The sequence below is a fragment of the Sturnira hondurensis genome, unplaced genomic scaffold (genome assembly GCF_014824575.4).
Source record: "Sturnira hondurensis isolate 20B ecotype Veracruz unplaced genomic scaffold, ASM1482457v3 Scaffold0013378, whole genome shotgun sequence".
Classification (NCBI taxonomy): domain Eukaryota; kingdom Metazoa; phylum Chordata; class Mammalia; order Chiroptera; family Phyllostomidae; genus Sturnira; species Sturnira hondurensis.
This window is the reverse complement of record NW_028086009.1, coordinates 1,077,088-1,091,491: the sequence shown is the minus strand read 5'-3', so window position 1 is coordinate 1,091,491 and position 14,404 is coordinate 1,077,088. Positions and strand designations below refer to the sequence as shown.

The 14,404-nt window shown below is 38.7% G+C and overlaps 1 protein-coding gene across 3 annotated transcripts in view; it reads left to right on the top strand.

The window, feature by feature from the left end:
* KDM4C (lysine demethylase 4C) overlaps window positions 1-14,404 on the top strand; it is a 404,720-nt gene that overhangs the window by 74,768 nt on the left and 315,548 nt on the right. For all 3 annotated transcript variants that reach the window (XM_037061395.1, XM_037061394.1, XM_037061396.1), the window contains exon 5: window positions 9,779-9,972. In XM_037061395.1, coding sequence (XP_036917290.1) covers window positions 9,779-9,972 — 194 coding nt within the window. The remainder of the gene's footprint in view (window positions 1-9,778; window positions 9,973-14,404) is intronic.

The window sequence follows — 14,404 nt, the reverse complement described above, 5'->3', positions numbered from 1 at the left end:
GCTTTGTTTCTTTTTATGTCATCTTCTTTTAAATTATTGTGATAGGTGTCAAGTTGTTAATATCTACTACCTTTTTGCAAATGTGCCACAGATATATTTTGTTTGATCCACATAGTTTTAAAAGTTTGTTAATGTCACATAAAATTTGTATTTTGAGCTTCTCTTATAAGATCAGAAGATCTGGCAGTATTCCCAGTGACGCAACAGATAGGAGCTAAGTAGTGGCTGTTTCTGTTAGGATAGTAGACGGTCCCCAGATGGTTTTCCCTGCCTCTCTTTTTTTTAAATGTATTTCATTGATTATGCTGTTACAGTTGTCCCATTTTTTCCCCTCTCCTTTATTCCCCTCTGCCCTGCACCATCCCACCCTCCAGCATCCTTCCCCCTTAGTTCATGTCCATAGGTTGTACATATAAGTTCTTTGGCTTCTCCATTTTCCATACTATTCTTAATCTATCCCTGTCTATTTTGAACCTACCATTCATTCATGCTTCTTATTCATTCCCTGCACCTTTCCCCTCATTCTCCTCCCTCCCCCTCCCCAATGATAACACTCCATGTGATCTCCATTTCTGTGATTCTGTTCCTATTCTAAGTTGTTTGATTAGTTTTTTGTTTGTTTGTTTGTTTTTTCTTTTTACATTCAGTTGTTGATAGTTGTGAGCTTATTGTCATTTTACTGGTCCCATTTTTGATCATCTTCTCTTTCTTAGATAAGTTCCTTTAACATTTCATATAATAAGGGCTTGGTGATGATGAACTTTTTTAACTTAACCTGATCTGGGAAGCACTTTGTCTGCCCTCCCATTCTAAATGATAGCTTTGCTGGATAGAGTAATCTTGGATATAGGTCCTTGCCTTTCATGACTTGGAATACTTCTTTCTAGCCCCTCTTGCCTGCAAGGTATCTTTTGAGAAATCAGCTGATAGTCTTATGGGAACTCCTTTGTAAGTAGCTGCTTTTAAGATTCGCTCCTTATCGTTAATATTGGGTAATGTAATTATGATGTGCTTTGGTGCATGCTTCATTGGGTCCAACTTCTTTGGGACTCCCTAAGCTTCCTGGACTTTTGGAGGTCTATTTCCTTTGCCAGATTGGGGAAGTTTTCCTTCATTGTTTGTTCAAATAAGTTTTCAGTTTCTTGCTCTTCCTCTTTCCCTTCTGGCACCCCTATGACTCAGATGTTGGAACATTTAAAGATGTCCTGGAGGTTCCTAAGCCTCTCCTCATTTTTTTGAATTCTTGTTTCTTCATTCTGTTCTGGTTGAGTGTTTATTTTTTCCTTCTGTTCCAAATCATTGATTTGAGTCCTGGTCTCCTTCCCTTCACTGTAGGTTCCCTATACATTCCTCTTTATTTCACTTTTCAGAGCCTTCACTTTTTCCTCTATTTTCTGACTATCTCAACCATTTCTGTGAGCATCGTGATAATTAGTGCTTTGAACTGCGCATCTGATAGGTTGGCTGTCTCTTTGTCACTTAGTCGTATTTTTTCTGGAGCTTAGATCTGTTTTACATTTGGGCCATACATCTTTTTTTTCGTCTGGGCACACCTGTTACATAGTATGCGGTGGAGCCCTAGGTATTCTCCAGGGTGGGACAACCCACATGGGTGCATTGCAGTACTGTGGGGGGGAGGAGGGATCCGAGAGGGAACAATGTTGCTTGCTCAGCTCTTGGCAGGCTTTCAGTTGCTTCCTTTACTATCCACAAGCAAGTTGGTCCCTTCTGTTGCTGATTCCAGGGTGGGTGGGTTTGTGTAAGTTCTAGGACACTGTGGGTCTTTCCAAGGAACTCTCCTGTGAGGCTGGGAGTTTTTCTCGCCGCTGCAACCCCCCCAGGTTTTTACAGTCAGAGGTTTTAAGACTTTATTTCCTCATACTAGAACCCTGGGTTGTGCAGTCTGTTTTGCTCCCCAGTTGATCCTCCTGGCTTATCTGCATGTAGATATGGGACCGTTAAGTAGGCCAGTTTGGGTTTATGTACTGTTAGGAAGCTTTGGGTCTCCACTTCTGCTGACAAGGGTATATTTTTTAAAGTATATAGGCCCAATAAGGGATTAGACCTTTTCTATGAGTGTTTCAAGGTGGCTACATTCTTGTCATGGCCTAGTTTGCAGACTTGAACCCTGGTCACTGCTCTGCCATGAATAAAAAGATCCTTCAACTCCCATAGTGGCAGAACCAGTATTTGGTTGGGGAACTTTTGACTCCCATTCAGCATGTTACTTTTTTGAGATTGTGTCATTCCTTGAGAAAAAAAATTAACTTCATTTTGATCTTTTCAGGGTAAAGAAGAGTGTGTGTTAACCATTATTTTTATAAGTGTATTAGTTTGTCTTTATTGCAGAACCTTTTTTGTGGTGTTTAATGGGTATGCCCTTCTTAAAAAAAAAAGCCCAGCCCAGGCTGGGCTGGCTCATTGGATTGGGTGCTAGACTGCAAACCATAGGGTCACCAGTTTGATTCCCAGTCAGGGAACATGTATGGGCTGTAAGCCAGGTCCCTCGTAGGGGAACTTAACAGGCAACCACACATTGATGTTTTTCTTTTTCTCTTTCTCCCTCCCTTCCCCTCTCTAAAAATAAATTAAAAATAGAAAAAAAAAGTCCAGTCTCTGGTTGTCAGTACATTTGGTAGGCTTAAAAGTTTGATTAGGTCTCCCTTCTTCTGCTTCTACTTTTAATCTTTTAGTCTGTCTTCATTTAGAAATAGCTTTTGGGGTGTTTTAATTGCTTTTAATTTATACCATCTCTGTGTATTTTTAGGCGACACAATCAAATTACATATGTGTATCATGACAACAATAGATGTCACCATATTCCAGTTGTAATATGGGTTCTTAAATACCCTCTCTGCTGTGGTTGTAATTTTTTCTGTTTCACTCCTGAGATACATTTGGGCTGAGGCCTAGAGGGAACAGTGTACTCTAATGCCTTTCCTAATGTGCTATCCCCCACAGTACTATTTGACAGGATGTTGATGTATTGTATAAACACGGTTTCCTTGTCCAATGATTTTTGGGAAATGTGGAGTTAAGCATGGTTAAACAGGCTTGCTTTCAGTCGGGCCTCTCAGAACCTTTGGAGTACCTGTCAGCACTGTGACTCTCTAAGAGGAGGAAAAAGGGGCAGAGTTTTTGTTCTTTTAAAAAATATTTTATTCATTTATTTTTAGAGAAAGGAAAGGGAGGGAGGAAGATAGGGGGAGAAACATGGTTGTGTGAGAGAAACATTGATTGGTTGCCCCTTGCACACCCTGAACTGGGGACCCTGCTGGAAACCCAGGCATGTGTCCTGATTGGGAATCAAACTGTCAACCTTTTGCTTTGTCAGGTGACTCCTAACCCACCGAACCACACCAGTCAGGGTGAGGTCAAAGTTTTTTAACCACAGTCTCTAGTGGGACTTATGTTCTCCTGGAAATAGTTTGGAAAAAATTAGTTTGCTATAATATTGCATTATTTCTCTATGTCAGATGGGAATGGCTCATTATTGGTAAGGTTTTTAATGTGGCATGTTGCTGTCATGTCATCCTTCAGTCTCTCAGTGACCGAGCGCAGTCATTGTAGAGTAGGTGCTAGATGCTCACAGTGCCGAAAAGAGGGTTCTCATTGGCTTGGATATATACCCCTGAGTTTAAGGGCTGTGAGCTCAAACTTGGTATGGTCTCTGTATGGTTATGGGTGCATCGTTCGTGCTCTGATGCCACTTTGGGGCATTCACTCCCTTAAACAGCTGCTGACTCTGGTGATGCTAATGAAGACCGACAAGTTCTAAAAGACCCTTGATAATTATACATATATGCACAAATCATGATCTAATGATGAATTATTTCAGAAAACCAGACAAACACTGGGTAAATAGACAAAGCAGGATGGGCCTAAAATGCTGACTGGGTAATTGGGGTGAAGGGAGTGGGGGATCCAGGAGGAAATGTCTGCTCAGTGGAGGTCAAGTGAGTGACAAATATCACACACACCTGCTGAACGTTGTGTGGAAGAGCTTTATTTGAAAGGCGGGAGTCTGGGAAGAGGTATTTGTCTCTGAACTAGGGCTGCTGTGTGAATTTCCAGCTGAGATTTGATTGCTTTAAGCTTTGAACTGTTTGGCAGATTTTGACTTGTCATTGTGGGGCTTGTTTGTAGCTGAGGTCTTTCTGGAGACTTTTGTACTAAATCAGTTCTATTACCAATCTCCAAGTGAAGCAGCCTTTATTATAAGCTTTGCCAGTGTTTGTATGGAATGACTGTACCCCTGGGTGGGGAGAATGTGGCAGCTTTATGTGTTTGCCTGTCCTAAATTTTAGCCCTTTGGATATTTGTTGACAATTGTTGCAGAGAGAGGAGGATGATATGTTGTATTTTAAAATGATCAGAACTGGAAGCATAGTGTTTATAAGTGAAGGCCCAGGAGTCAGATAGATTTAGGTTTATCTTTGCCACTTGCAACTAGTGAGGAATATTAAGTTTCCCCATTTGTTCACTTGAGTATAATGTCATCTAATTTACAGGATTGCTTTGAATAGGTGTGGTATATATATATACACCACACACACATTACACACACACACACACACACACACACGGGCGCACACACATTTATTGTAATGAGGTAGAGTATAGTGTAACACTACACCTAAGTGATAGGCTAGGTATACTCTTTGTCAGAATTAGTGAAGGAGACCTGGTGCTGTTGAGTATTTGAGTAGTATCTGTCTTTGGAGGCAGTTAGGCAGTTTAGTCAATAGTAGAGAACAGAAATTAGAGAAGAAATTTTGAAGCAGTACGATCTGTCTTCAGCCTCTTTATACCAGTTATTCTTAATATTTTAATCATCTCTTTAATTGAAACTACATGATTTCTTTATTGTTTTCAGTATATTTTATTGATTATGCTATTACAGTTGTCCCAATTTTACCCCTATGCCCCCCTTCATCCAGTGTACCCCATTCTGTGAGGCAGTTCCCCCCTTATTTCATGTCCATGGGTCATGCATGTAAATTCTTTGGCTACTCCATTTCCTATACTGTTCTTTTTTTTAAAATTGATGTTCAACTACAGTTGTATCCATTTTCCCCCATTGCTGTCCCCAGACCTGCCCTAACCCCAGTACTGTTCTTAACATCCTCCTGCCTACCTACATCCTTCTGTACCTACCAATTTGTACTTCTTAGTACCTGCACCTTTAACTCCATTCTCCCTCTTCTCCCTCTCAACTGGTAACCATCCGAAAGACCTCCATGTCTGTGATTCTGTTTCTGTTGTGTTTGTTTGTTCAGTTTGTTTTTTAGTTCAATTTTTGATAGTTGTGAATTTATTGCCATTTTAATGTTCATCATTTTGATCTTTTTTAAAAAAGAAGTCCCTTTAACATTTCATATAATAAGGCCTTGGTGATGATGAACTCCTTTAGCTTTACCTTGTCTGGGAAGCACATTATCTGCATTTCTATTCTAAATGACAGCTTTGCTTGATAGAGTAATGTAGTTTGTAGGTCTTTGCTTTTTCATCACTGAATACTTCTTGTCAATCCCTTTAGCCTGCAAAGTTTCTTTTGAGAAATAAACGACAGTCTTATGAGAACTCCTTTATAGGTAACTATCTGCTTTTCTCTTGCTGCTTTTAAGATTCTCTCTTTATCATTAACATTTGACATTTCATTATGATGTGTCTTGGAGTGGCCCTCTTTGCATCTGTCTTGTTTGGGACTCTCTGAGATTCCTGAACTTGTATGTTTATTTCCTTCACCAAGTCAGGGAGGTTTTCTTTCTTATTTTTTTCAATTTCTTGCTGTTTATCTTCTCCTTCTGGCATCCCTGTGATTCAAATGCTGGTATGTTTGAAGTTGCCCCAGAGGTTCCTCACCCTATCCATTTTTTTCTTGATTCTTTTTTCTTTTTGCTATTCTTATTGAATGATTTTTTTCTTCCTTATGTTCCAAATCATTGATTTGATTCTTGGCTTCATCCTCTCCACGATCAGATCCCCTATCCAATCCTGTACATTTTTCATTGTTTTACTTAGTGTAAACTTTATTTCTGCCTGGGTCCTTTTTATGCTGTTGAAGTATCCAATGAATTCCTTGAGTATCCTAATAATAACCAATGTTTTGAACTCTGCATCTGACAGGTTGCTTATCTCTCTTTGGTTTAGTTCTTTTTCTCTAGTTTTGATCTGCTCTTTCATTTGGGCCCTATTTCTTTGTCTCCTCATTTTGGCAGCCTCCTTATGTTTGTCTCTATGTATTAGGTAGAGCTGCTTTGACTCCCTGTCTTAGTAGCATGGCCTGTTGTAGAAAAGCCCACCTGTAAGTTGGAGGGGGCTGAGTCTTAGGTAATTGCCTGGGTGGGGCAGCACTCATGAACCAGTTTGATGGAGTCTCAGATATGGTGTTGCAGCTCTGTGGCTCTGTGTGGGGGAGGGCTTAGAAAAGGGGCAGTGACTACTGCCTGGCCTCTGGAGTTTTGTCTGGGAGGAAGCTCTCCCCTGGCTCTTGCCCTGATGCCAGACACTTCAGTTTCTCCCTGTATGTTACTAGTACCCTTCAAACTGCTGGCCCCATATGGGAGCTGAGAGGTAATGTGACTGTGTAAGTCCTAAGTCAGTTGCAGTACCTTTAAGAGGAGATGCCTGAGAATTTTGTGGTTTCTTCTGCCACCCCAATTCCCACTGGTTTTTACAGTTGGAAGTTATTGTGACTTAACTTCCTGGCTCTGGAATCTTGGACTGGGGGCATGATATGGGGCCAGGATACCTTGCTCCTGAGGTATTCCTCCTGATTTTTATCTACCATGCATGGGGTGGAACTTGCATGTTCTGTGTGTGTTCTGTGTCTCCGTGTTTCTGAGTCTCTACCCCTCCTACCCATCTGAGCGAATGTGACATTTTTGATTTCTTGGTTGTTGGACTTCTATACAGATTGATTTTTTGAGTGTTCTAGGTGATAGTTGTTATGTAGTTTTGTTGTAATTTTTGTGATGATTGTGTGAATAGGCAGTGGTTGTGCAAGAAAGCAAGCCGTGTTTACCTACGCCTCCATCTTGACCGGAGTTTTGAATAAATGACCTGATTCCTTATTTTAGCAAAAGAAATTAAAGTTTCAGCATCATGTCAACCTTGGCCTTGTCCATAACTTGGCCTTGTAAAAACATGTTATTTGCCGATTAGTGGGGAGAACTTCAGTAGTAAATGTCAGGCCTTTATTAACTCTTATAACGTGTTTGATTGTTATATTGGGGGAGGCTCTCCAGTGAGATTTACTAGAGAATAGTGGAGATATTTATTCCTTTTGTTCTAAGAAATAATGTTTTATTTTCTAAATATTTTATGTTCTTTAGCATGCTCAGGATTCCAAGAATATTTGGGAGTGTACTAGCCCTCATGTTTCTTATAAACAATGACTGGAAGCTCAGAAAATCACAGTGATTTTCACCCTGGTCAGTGGCAGAGCTGGGGTTATAATCTGGGCCTTCTGCCAGTACCTTTACTATTCTGTCCTTATCCCCTTAGGCCCACAGGTCTAAGGATGTCAAAGGAATCAGCCTCAGGTTTTTTTTTTTTTTTTTAAATAATGTCAATCAGTAATAGAGTTAAGACTTCTCTAAATGTAAGAGTTTCAGAGGAATACTTTGTTCCTAAATTTGTAAATTTTCATTCAATTTAAAAATGATTCCTATGATATGGCTCTCATTGATTACTTCAGATTCATTGCCTCAGTGACGACTTTTAAATAGAACTTTACCATTAGAATGATTGGATTGGGGTCTGATTGGACTAGGGATAAGAGATTGCATCACTATAAATAGAGTGAGATAAAATATTTTACACAATTTGATTGAACTTTTATAAAGTTTCATAGGTTGGAACCTAGGACTTTCTCTAAAGGATACTTACTTTGATCAATTTCCAAATAACAAATTTCCCACTGTAGGGTTTAAGATAGAATGGCAATTTGGGAGAATTTGGGGATTAAATTGTTTCCACTGGCACTTTCAAGTATGTTACCTGAGGCAGAGCTTCATGAACTGCTTCATCAACAATTTTTCTAACCATAAAGCTTGAGGAAGTAAGACCACTACACTAATTAGAGCATTACCTATAGACCAAAATGAAAACAGAGCAACCCTGCAAGTTTTTAGTGTGTAAGGGAAACATTAGGTGTGGTTGTCTGTAAGGCCATTGGCATAGCTATTTTAGAGGGCCTTATTGGTACACATACATTAATTTAACACCCCTCTTTAACAGTACTCTGAGTAGGTTGTAGTGATTTTAAAGGCATTTCCGTGTCTTTGTATAGGAATGTCACAGTCTCTGATAGTTATATTTGATTATAAGAAAGACATATGGGAAAATACATTGTTTGTATACATTTTAAATGGTTGTGAATTATAGTGAATTAATAATTGATTGGTAAGTTTTAATTAAAAGAGAATCTTTTCTTATCACCTTAACTCTTATATGGCAACTCTAACCTTTTCTACCATCATCAGGAATGTTGGGTTATTGTTAGAGAACTACATTATTCCAACAATTTTACTAAAGTTTGGATAAGGATTTTTAACGGTTATTATATATTTAAAATTTCTCATCAACATAGAGTTTAACATTTAGTTGAAGAAGCAGCAAAAGCACAGTGATGTATCACATGCTGAAACTGAAATGGGTGACAGAGAGGGATGAAAGAAGATATATTTTGCTAGTGCCATCTTGAAATGGTATCTGATTTTGAATATGACTTCTAAACTAATGTATAAATAAACAAACTAAAAAACAAAAAACCCCTCAAAACTGAAAGGTGTGCCAAATATGGAAGCATATTCTAGATCATATATTTTGGATCAATTATTCTTTTGCTTACAGCAAGTGGGGACTTACATTTATTTTGGCAATCAAAAAGTCATTTGGTATAATTTTATACCAGTATTTATATAGAACCTCATTATGCTCCTAATAACTTTGGATATACATGCATATGTGAGGCCTGTCCAGAAGGTATCCAGCCATATACTATAAAATAAAGATATTTATTGAAGAAGATTCAAGGAAAATGACACCTCAGTCCTCTTCCAAGTAGGCACCTTGGGACCTCACACAGTTCTCCCAATCGCCATCAGCTGCTCCATATTTTTCTGAATCTCATCAACAGTCTGAAATGTGTTCCCTTTTAAAGGTGATTTTAGTTTTGGGAAAAGCCAGAAGTTGCAGGGCACCAAATCTGGGTTGTAGAGGAGTTGAGTCACCTGCGTGATTTGATGTTTAGCCAAAAAGCTCTGTACAAAACATGATGTACAAGCAGGCGTGTTGTCGTGATGAAGCTGCCAGTCATCAGTTGCACATAGCTGTGGCCTCCTGAATCATCCAAATAGTTCCCACTGAGGAATGGTCAAGCTTCATGCAAAATTTGACGCAGATTTGTTGGTCTACTTGCTCAGTCATTTGGAATGGGAAAGCCACATAGTACACATGCTCATTTAACTGTGTCTACTGCCCCCATCGACTAATACAGTGAAGTTGTCATTGTTCACGCATGCACATTCCAGTCCACTCTTGGCTGCCAGATTACATTGATGTCTCATAATCCATTTTCGTTATATTAAGAATGGCTGGACTTTTTCCGGACAGACCTCTGTGTGTTTCTTGAATAATATTCATTTTATTTTTCATTTCTAAGTTAATTAAAATATACAGTGTAGTAATTTTGGCAGCTGTTGGTTTGAATAGTAAATGTTATCTTTACTAGTGTGTTAATATTTGATTTTTTTCTCTTTCCTGGTTCCAGGGTGTGGATGAATGGAACATAGCTCGCCTAAATACGGTCTTGGATGTGGTTGAGGAAGAGTGCGGTATTTCTATTGAGGGTGTAAACACCCCTTACCTCTATTTTGGCATGTGGAAAACCACTTTCGCGTGGCACACCGAGGATATGGACCTCTACAGCATTAATTATCTCCACTTTGGAGAGCCCAAGTCTTGGCAAGTTACATGTTTAATATTCATTTGCTTTGGAGTGGTGAAGTTTGGGCAAGGCAGGATAAACCTATTGAAGAGGATGTTTTTCCTTTGGTCGAATCAGATTGATAAGAGCTATAAGAAAAGTTTTGACTAATAATGAATTGTCTTCCACTATGTGTAGGGTTTTGTTCAAAATCATAAAGCTAGTGGTGACTTGTCTATCTAAGTTGCCTGCAGACTAGTGTTTGGGTGACGGATTGATTGGTATTTTAGTCTTGAAGAATTTGTTAGGCATCTTTACTTATCTGAGCATTTGTTGGAAGGTATGTGGGAAAGTTTACTTCCTAGATATAAAGTATCAAATTATCTTAATAATTTTCTGGTCCAGTCTCCTCTAAATAAATGACAGGTTCCGTATAGTATGTGTTGGCTAGAGGGAGAGGATGATAGGCATGGGTCAAAGGGCAAATTAATGTTGCCTATGTGATCTTAACCTGCAGTTTCCTCTATTTGTGAATCCCTGTCCTCGTCTTTCTGAGCGATGGTTTTAAGACTTTCTGCTTTCTAAAATGAATCATATAGTACATTCACTACACATTTGTAATTATTAATCTGTCAGTCATCTTTGTGTCCTTTGTGTTTAGCCAATTTTATGTTTTAAACTTGTTTTCATGGGTTTTAGTCTTAGGCGAGTTTATTTCCTATAACACCAGCCTATAATACATGTATACATTATACATTTCTATAATACATGTATATGGAGGGTAACACACAGGCAGAAGCATATCAACTGAACAACCCAGGAAACAGATGTTTCTGATGAACCCTCAGGTTGCCCCTCAGCTGCCTGTGCCAGCCCAGCAGCTTTTTTGTCTCCAATTGAAAGAGAATGCCTCTTTTTCAAGTGCTGCTGATGAGGGGTTGAGATACAGTATGTAAGTTCTAGGCTCATCTTACCATTGAGATTTTATCATTTGGTGAAGTGAGAAATTGTAAACTTTCTCCAAAAAAATCCAATTATAGCAAAACTTCCTAATGATTGAAAATGGCATCTAATCAGAAGGAAAATTTTAGGTACAAGAGCAGAGTTCTTAGGACATATAAGAAAAATTTAGGCAGTTTTTAGTTTGCTGTGGAGTTTTCATTTTAAAAAATGTACCAGGAAATCTTTTAACTTATTTTAAAGGTAAGCACATTTAATTTGGTAAATTCTTAGCATTCTGCTTTCTTAATGGAATAAATCAAATTTAATGATTTTAAATGCATGGTCTATGACCTAGAGAGGCTTTGTGACAAAAAGTGTGCTGGGATTTTTCATTATGCAGGTGTTTAGTGAGGGGCAGTTGTGAGTACACACTCGAGGCTCCATTGACTTCTCTTTGTCATATTTCTTCAACACTCTAAATATCTGTTGGAATTAGTGCTTTTGGGACTTAGCTAAAAGAGACTATGAGAAGTAGCACATAGAAGTAGCACTATTACAAAGTAGCACATAGGCTCCTGGGCAGTTTCTCAGCTGCATATTATCTCCATGCTCTTTTTGACACCCCCTCTCAGTGTGGATACAATTAAATGAAGTGGATAAATTCAACATGTTGGTGAAATCTTAGTATATAGTCAACCATATACTATATTTCCCTTAGGATATCTGAAAAATTAGTAACAACTTTTCTGGAGGTTTGTTCGATATTAATTAATGTGAGTTTTTAGTATTAAAGGAGTTTTGATGAGGTCTCTGCTTTCCTGTGAAGAAATACGATTTTTTCCTCTTGTACTGGAAACAGGTTTATGTTATCTGCTAACGATTGCTTAGGGGAAAATATTCTGGTCAGGAATGAGGCTGATTTTAGAATCTTGTGTCTCTGGGAAGGAACACCACTGTTTATGAGAGAATAATGATGCCAGTTTCCAAAATACTCCTTTCTCCCAGCAAGTATATATTTCACTGTTTAATTACTCTATTTGTTAGTAATCATATAGTCTCCATTATATGCATTAAGGGTGGATTTATAGAACACTATTATCTTTAACCATCATTTATAATGATAAAGTAGTAAAACACAGCAGTGAGTATGACAGCTAATCTACGTTCCATTTTCTAAGATAACTACTTCAGGAAACTAGTGATACAAATGACTCTAAGGGAATTTCCCAGTAGATTTATGAAAGATTATATTAGATCAGCATATGTACTTGTGAGGTAAACTTTATCATCATTAAAATTCATTTTTAGTAATCATCATACTATATTTGAAGTAAGCTTTGAAAGTAGGTAAAAACAATACAAGTTCATGTAAATATTGGGAGGCAGGGACTGTTTGTGGCAGAACTTAGACACGAAGGACCATCATTCAAGGCTCTAGTCCTTAATTCTCTTAACGTTTGACTTTGGGCAAATAACTATACTTCTGGGGATTCCAGCTTCCTCACCTACAGAATGAGAAGGTTACAGTATAATCTACAACCATAGGAATATTTTTAAAGTATATCTTATTGATTATGCTATTACGGTTGTCCCATTTTTCCTCCCCTTTATTCCCTTTCCCCTTGCACCCGTCCTTCCACCAGCATTCCCTGCCCCCAGTTCCTGTCCATGGATTGTACATATAAGTTCTTTGGCATCTTCATTTCCCATACTTTTCTTAACCTTCTCCTGTCTGTTTTGAACCTACTATTTATGCTTCTTTATTCCCTGTACCTTCCCCCCATTTTACCATGCCTCCCCCACCCTGCTAACCTTCCATGTGACCTTCATTTCCATGATTCTGTTCCTGTTCTAGTCGTTTGATTAGTTTGTTTTTTCTTTTTACATTCAGTTGTCGATAGTTGTGAGTTTATTGTCTTTTTACTGTTCATATTTTTATCATACTCTTTTTCTTAGATAAATCCCTTTAACATTTCATATAATAAGGGCTTGGGGATGATGAACTCCTTTAACTTGACTTTATCTGGGAAGCACTTTATCTGCCCTCCCATTCTAAATGATAGCTTTGGTGGATAGAGCAATCTTGGTTGTAGTCCTTGCTTTTCATGAATTTGAATATTTCTTTTTAGCCCCTTCTTGCCTGAAAGTTTGAGAAATCAGCTGATAGTCTTATGGGAACTTTGTTGTAGGTAACTGCCTTCTTTTCTCTTTCTGCTTTTAAGATTCTCTCCTTGTCTTTAATGTTGGGTAATGTAATTATGATGTGCCTTCCTTGGGTCCAGCTTCTTTGGGACTCTCTGAGCTTCCTGGACTTCCTGGAAGTCTATCTCCTTTGCTAGATTAGGGAAGTTCTCCATTATTTTTTAAAAAATAAGTTTCCAATTTCTTGCTCTCTCTCTTCTCATTCTGATACCCCTATGATTCAGATGTTGGGATGTTTAAAGTTGTCCCAGAGGTTCCTAAGCCTCTCCTCATTTTTTTGAATTCTTTTTCTTTGTTCTGTTCTGGTTAAATGTTTATTTCTTCCTTCTCCAAATCATTGGTTTGAGTCCTGGTTTTCTTCCCTTCCTATATGTTGGTTTCCTATACATTCCTCTTTATTTCACTTTGCACAGCCTTTACTTTTCCCTCCATTTTGTGACCATACTCAACCATTTTTGTGAATATCCTGATTATCTGTGTTTTGAACTGTGCACCTGATAGGTTGTCTATCTCTTCATTACTTAGTTCTGTTTTTGGAGATTTGATTTGTTCTTTCATTAGGGCCGTATTTTATTTTGGTCTCGCATAGCTGTTATGTTTTAAGGGGCAGAGCCTTAGGTATTTGCCAGGACGGGGCAACCCATGTTTGTGTGTTGTGGCTCTCTATGTGGGGGTGCGGTCTGAGAGAGAACAATGTCATTTGCTTTGTTCTCGGCAGGATTTCAATCACTTTCCCTGCTCCTCAGAAGCAAATGGGTCCCTTTTGGTGGGCTCTCCAACAAACTCTCTTATGAGGCTGAGAGACTCCAGCCAAAGGTTTTGAGTCTTTATTTCCCTATGCTGGAAACCTGGGTTGTGCAGTCTCTCTCACTCCCAGTTGTTCTTCCCAGTTATCTGCATGCAGATGTGGGAACACAGGTCTGCCAGCTGATGCTGTGCCATGTGTCCTGTCCTCTCTGGCTGCCTGTGTCCACCCCTTCTACCTGTCTAAATGAATGTTTCTTCTTTGACTCCTTGGTTGTTGGACTTCCATACAGTTAGATTTTCTGGCAGTTCTGGTCATTTTTTATTTTTAAATATGTTGTTGTCCCTCTTTTGGTTGTGCGAGGAGGCAAAGTGTATCTACCTGTACCTCCATCTTGCCTGGAAGTTCAGAAGGAGCTGCTTATATTTCTAATGCTCAGTTATTCACTGAAACTCTGTTCTTGTTAGCATTTTTTTTCTCACTGTCATTTCCTCACTTATGACTGTCTGTCGATATGGCTGCTAGAGTTTCTTTTTCATCGAAGTGTTCTGTCTGGAGGTGGGCCACAGATAGCATGAAGT